Raw genomic sequence first — 6,069 nt, forward strand, 5'->3', positions numbered from 1 at the left:
GAAAGGGGGGACAGCGGGGTCAGAGGGGACAGCGGGGACAGCAGGGTCAGAGGGGACAGAGGGGACAGCGGGGATAGAGGGGATAGCGGGGTCAGAGGGGACAGCGGGGACAGCGGGGACAGCGGGGGGACAGCAGGGGGACAGCAGGGGGACAGCGAGGTCAGAGGGGTCAGCAGGCGTCCCCCGGCACAGCGGCTGCAGCCTGGGGGACAGGGAGGTGACGCAGCACGGACACGCGCAATTCCAGGGGCAGAGCTCCAGGATGTCCTGGCCTGGCAGGGCTCGGGAACCCGGCACTGCTGAGTGCCACGGGTCTGGAGAGCCAGGAGCTGTCCCAGCTGGAGATGGGGCCACAGTGCACGTCCTGGGCTCATCCCCAGCAGGGCAGGGGGATCCTGCCCCTGGGCCCAGGTGAGACCCCCCTGCAGAGCTGCCCCAGCCCTGGGCACAGCAGTCTGTGTCCCCAGCAGGACAGAGACTCCCTGGAGAGAGCCCAGAGGAGCCCCCGGAGCTGCTCCAGGGCTGGAGCCCCTCAGCTCCCAGGGATCCAGGCTGGGAGAGCTGGGGGGGCTCACCTGGAGAGGAGAAGGATCCAGGGAGAGCTCAGAGCCCTGGCAGGGCCTGAAGGGGCTCCAGGAGAGCTGCAGAGGGACTGGGGACAAGGGATGGACAGGACACAGGGAATGGCTCCCACTGCCAGAGGGCAGCCATGGATGGGATCTTGGCCATGAGGAATTCCTGGCTGGGCTGGAATTGCCAGAGCAGCTGGGGCTGCCCCTGCATCCCTGGCAGTGCCCAAGGCCAGGCTGGACACTGGGGCTGGAGCAGCCTGGCACAGTGGGAGTGTCCCTGCCATGGCAGGGTGGCACTGCAGGGGCTCTGGGGTCTCTCAGAGCTCAGCACACCTGGACACGGGGTCACCTCTGTGCACACAGAACACCAAGGAGGATTTGGAAAATCAGGATTTTACACCTGCTGCTTTCCAGGTGAGCCCAGCCAGGCCATGTCCCACCACAGCTCTGGCTCCGAGAGCTCCGGGCTGGGCACTCCCAGCCAAGCCCCTCTCCCAGGGCTCCCTCACACCCCCAGCCCCCACATTCCCAGCCCATTCCCCCGGTCCTTCTGCAGGGCTGGGCTCTGGGCCAGCATCCAGAGTGTGCTGGGATCTCCCTGTTCCCAGGATCTCCCTGGAGTTCTCAGGGAACTCCCTGTTCCTGGGATCTCCCTGTTCCTGAGGATCCCCCGTTCCCAAGTGTCACAGCTGAGACAGCCACGACACACAGCGTGCCACTGTACAACTTCAGAAAGCTTCACCCCACACACAGCACCACCACCCCGCTTCAGAAGGCTGCAGGCCCCATCCAGACCCACAGACCGTGTGCCTACCCCAGGGATCTCCCTGATCCAGCCGGGGTCGGTTCCAGTGCCTGCCCTGGCTCCCTCCACCCGAAATCCGCCGGGTGCTCGCAGGGATCCCAAACCCCCCCAGCTCTGCCCCACCAGCAGAGCCAGCCCAGCCCTGAGCCCAGGACTGAGCCCCCCAGGATGAGCCCACCCCGAGGCTCAGGGTGCCCCTGCTCCCCCACCTGGAGGCACGGAGCGATCCCAGCCAGGGCTCACTGCTCTGTGCTTAACGACTTAGAGGTTTCATGGCTGTAATTAACCTTAATCTTTAATTTAAGGGCACGGCGAGGCCAGGGAGCTGCTGTGTTCAATCAATGCCCAGTCCCGGGTCCCGGGGTGGGATCCTTGGCTCCGTGTTCGGGGGTCAGGGCAGTGCTCTGGGGACACTCCGTGCCAGCTCCTGATCCCTGTGGCCCTGTCCCTGCCCACGGAGGGGCCACACGCCCCCGTGGCTGCCGGGATCCCACCCGGGGAAGTGCTCCCGGGATGGCCGTGGGATCAGGACACTGTCCCCGCAGCCAGGTGTCACTGTCCCACCCCAGGGCCCGTCCGTCCCACTGAGGGCTCCAGCAGAGAAGTTTGGGCTTAAACCTGGCTTAATCCAGCCTGGAAACAGCACAGGCACACGGGGTGCACAGCCCCAACTCGTGCTGCCAAGGCAGCTCCAGAGCACCAAAATCCCACGGGCACATCCAGAATCCAGAGCTGCCCCCGTGGGGCACAAAGGGTTAAAAATCCTGACAGGAGTGGGAGGAAAATTCCTGCTCTTCACCCCCACCCTGCTGCCAAACTCCTGCCCTCAAGCCCCCTAGTCTGCCTGTGATTGCAACAGGAAGGTGCAAAGAGCCCCAAAACCCTCGAAGCGGTGACGGGCAGCACAGCAGGGCACGTGGCCGGCACCGGAGAGCCCGGGACCCCCTCTCCCGGGGGAATGCTGGGCTGGCTGGCCCGAAGGGGACCACAGAGACACCCCGGGCCACGGGGCACAGGCACGGCTGCCTCCCAGCCAGGAGACCCCAGAATCCCCCCAAATCCCCCCAAAACCCTGCTTGGATCCACATCCCCGTGGATGGATCGGGCGGGCACACGGCCAGGGCAGGGTGTTCCTGAGCACCCCAAAACCTGCAGCTGGGGCAGGAGCAGATCCCCCTGTCACCAGTGCCACACAGCACGGGGATGGCGCCAGAGCAGACCTGCGGTGTCCCCAAGTGTCCCCAAACCCCCGGTGCCTGACCACAGACCGCAGTGTCCATCCCCAGATCCCCGCTGCCCATCCCAAACCTCCGGGAGCCATCCCTAGATCCCTGCCATGCGTGCCCAGACTTGCAGGGTCCGTGTCCCGCTGTCCCAGCCCTGTCCCCAGCACGGGCACGGGCTCCGGGCTGCAGTGACCGCCGGGAACAGGTCCCACTCCGGGGGCAGCCGAGACCCCCGCATCCCCCGGACTCGGGCACGGGAATCGGGGGGTTCGGGAGCACGGCAGGGAAGGGGCTGGGGCGGGACAGGGCCGGGAAGGGACACGGGACAGGGGCAGGGGCCTGAACCCGACCTTCGCTCTCCCGGGCCCCGCTGCCGGCACACGTGGGGCCCTGCCGCGGGGACGGGGACCCTTCCCGGGGACCCCGGAGGGACGGGGGGACGCCATCCCCGCGCTGTCCCGCGGGGACCCGAGCGGGGCTGGGGCATCCCGCCCCGGGGATGCCCCGGCACGGGCAGCGAGCGGAGCACGTGCGGCACCCGCGGGACGGCCCCGCTGCCGGCGCACCGCGAGGCTCCGGGGCCGGCAGGGAGCGGGAGCACCGGCACCAAAGCTCCTCCTGCGGCAGCGCCCCGGGGCGGCGCGGGGAGCCGGGCTGCGGGGCAATGCCGGGCTGCAGCGGCAGGGGCCCGGCACGGGCGGTAACGGACCAGCAACCGCCGCGGAACGGCCCGGGAGCAGCGCACCGGCTGCACCGGGCACGGGAGCGGGGCACCGCGCGGCGAGCCGACAGCGGAAGGGAAGGGAGGCGGGCAGCGGAGCGGGGCCCCGGAGGAGCCTGCGGGAGACGGGGCTCCCCGGTCACCGGCGAGGCGCGGGGTCGGTGCGGGGAGCGGCGGGCACAGCCCTTACCATCTTGACGATGCCGCGCTGGACGACGGGCGGCGGCGCGGAGCCGCCCTGGCCGGGGTTGGCCGCGGAGGCCATGGCGGCGCCTCGGCCAATGGCGGCGCGCTGCCGGTGACGTCACGGCCCCACGCGGGCCCGCCCAGCCCGGCGCGCGGGAGGGGGCGGGACTTCCGGGGCGCGCGGCGCCAGGGACACGTCGGCAAAGGCCGCCCGCGCGCACACGTGGCCTCGCGCCGCGCCGGGGGCGGGGCCGCGCCGCGACACGCCCCTTCCGTCACCGAGGGGCGGGGCTTGGTGGGGACACGCCTCTTCTCGTCAGCGTCCAACCGCGGGACCGGAGCGGGCTGGGGCTGGGGTCACCCCCGGGGAGACCCCCGGGACCCCAGGCCCGGCCCCGGCCTTGGGGGGATCCCGATCCCCATCCCGATCCCGATCCCGATCCCCGTCCCGATCCCGATCCCGGCGTTGGGGGGACCCCGGCCCGATCCCCATCCCGATCCCGATCCCGGGGTTGGGGGGACCCCAGCCCGGTCCAGTCCCCGTGCAGCTGGGACCCTTGGGGGGACCCCAGCCCCAGCCCGGTCCAGTCCCCGTGCAGCTGGGACCCCCAGCACGCTCCCCCAGGGCCGGGGGTCCCCCAGTGCAGCCCCAGTGCGGGTCCCCCGAACTCTGTGCCGCCCCTCCGTGACCCCCCGGGCCACCGGAGCCTGCCGGTGCCGCTCCCCGCCCGGGCCCGGGGGTTTTGGGGAAGGGGGAGGATGGGGCACGCACCTCTGGCGGGTTTGGGGGTGGCAGGGACGGCCCCGCTGCCCGGGGGTCGCTCCTTTCCTGCACCCGCACCCCAAACCCCGCTGCCCACGGACACCGCACCCTGCCGGGGCACCGGGGACAGCGGCGGTCACCGTGTCCTGGCGGGGACACCCGCGGTCCGGACACAGCCCCGGGGTGCCCTCCCTCAGGGGACACTGGCACTGCCACCCCTCTGGGTGACCCCAATCCCCCAGCCCCGGGCGGGGGAAACCCTCCCGCCGTGTCCCGTGTCACCGGCTGGGGTCCCCCCGGGAGGCGCTCGGGGTGCTCCCCTGCCGGCCCCGAGCGGAGCCGTGTCACCCGTGGGTGGCCGGGGACGGTTGGAGCGCACGGGAATCCGCCCCGCCGGCGTCTCCCGCTGGGCATGGCACGTTTTCCCACTCTGTGATATTTTTTTCCCGTGTTCCCCATGTTTTTCCATGTCCCCCATGTTCTCCCGTGCCCCCGGTGTTATCCCCGTGCCCCCGGTGTTTTCCCGTGTTCCTGATGTTTTTCCAAGTTCCCGGTGTTATCCCCGTGCCTCCGGTGTTTCCCGTACCCCCGGTGTTTCCCCTGCTCCCGATGTTTTCCCGTGATCCCGGTGTTTTCCCGTGATCCCGGTGTTTTCCCGTGATCCTGATGTTTTCCCTGCCCCCGGTGTTTTCCCACGCGTGCCCACCCCGGGGTCTCTGTCCCTCCGCGGGTCCCGGCGCAGCCCCCGCCCGTTTCCCGGCGGTCCCGGCGGTCCCGGCGGTCCCGGTGGTCCCGGTGGTCCCGCTCCAGGATTCCATCCCCCGCCTGTGCCGGCGCTCCCGGCCCCTGGGGAATCCTCTTCCCGCCCTCTCCCTGCTGCCGCAGCCTTCCAGCGCCTCTGATCTCCCTGCCCCAGCCTTTTGGTGACAGTTTATTCACTGCTTGCTTTTCTCCCCGTTTTTAGTACTTAGCCCCTTTTTCGGGGCGGGAAATCTCTGCCCAAACACCTGGAAAAGCAGCTCCATTGTCCTGAGCCGTGGAATTTCTGTTCCTGCCAATGTCACTGTCCCGTCTTGCACCTGCATTCCACCAGAGATGATGGGAGGACGCCTTCAAGCCCCCAAATTGCCTCTTTTAGCCCGAATCCTTTAATAATCATCATTTTGATGGACAAGAAAGTGAAATTGTGGGTGGGAACGTGGGGATAAACTCTGTTTTCTTGGTCGGCTGAGTCATCTGGGCTTTTAACTTCCACCCGTGCTTTCTGCAGGAGAAAAGAATGGGATTTTCCAGGCACCTGGCGCTCAGCGAGGAGCAGGGCGACCTTCTGCAGGGAGAAAGCCCAGAATGGGGCAAAACAGCCTCGGATGTGCAGACAGGAACGACACAGGGAGGGAAATCAGGGAATCCTGGAATGGCTGGGTGGGAAGGGACCTCTGAGCCCCTCAGTGCCACCCTGCCATGGCAGGGACACTCCCACTGTCCCAGGCTGCTCCCAGTGTCCAGCCTGGCCCTGGGCACTGCCAGGGATGCAGGGGATGCTGAGTGGATCCCCTGGTAGCTGCACCTCGTCCCTCTGCCCTCCCGGCCCTCCCCGCAGCTGGCTCTGGGCTGGGATGAGGAGAGGGAACACCAGGAGCTGGGTGTGGAGCACCAGAACGGCCAGGTCTCCTCTGGGCAGGGGTGGGAATTCCCAAATCCAGTTATCCCAGACCTGGTTATGCCAGCACCCATCCCTGTGTGCAGCCTGGGGGGCCCTGGGGGGGGCCTGGGACCTGGTTCCTCTGAGCCACTGG

The 6,069-nt window shown here is 68.7% G+C and overlaps 1 protein-coding gene across 1 annotated transcript in view; it reads right to left on the reverse strand.

The window, feature by feature from the left end:
• Window positions 1-3,589, reverse strand: part of SND1 (staphylococcal nuclease and tudor domain containing 1) — an 81,161-nt gene extending 77,572 nt beyond the window's left edge. The window contains exons 1-2 of the mRNA XM_041470265.1: window positions 3,515-3,589; window positions 2,954-3,275 (exon numbers count right to left, since the gene is read on the reverse strand). Of these exons, the coding sequence (XP_041326199.1) occupies window positions 2,954-3,275; window positions 3,515-3,589 (397 nt within the window). The remainder of the gene's footprint in view (window positions 1-2,953; window positions 3,276-3,514) is intronic.
• Between the last annotated feature and the right edge of the window lie 2,480 nt (window positions 3,590-6,069).

Source organism: Pyrgilauda ruficollis, unplaced genomic scaffold (assembly GCF_017590135.1).
Source record: "Pyrgilauda ruficollis isolate IOZ18807 unplaced genomic scaffold, ASM1759013v1 scaffold243, whole genome shotgun sequence".
NCBI lineage: Eukaryota > Metazoa > Chordata > Aves > Passeriformes > Passeridae > Pyrgilauda > Pyrgilauda ruficollis.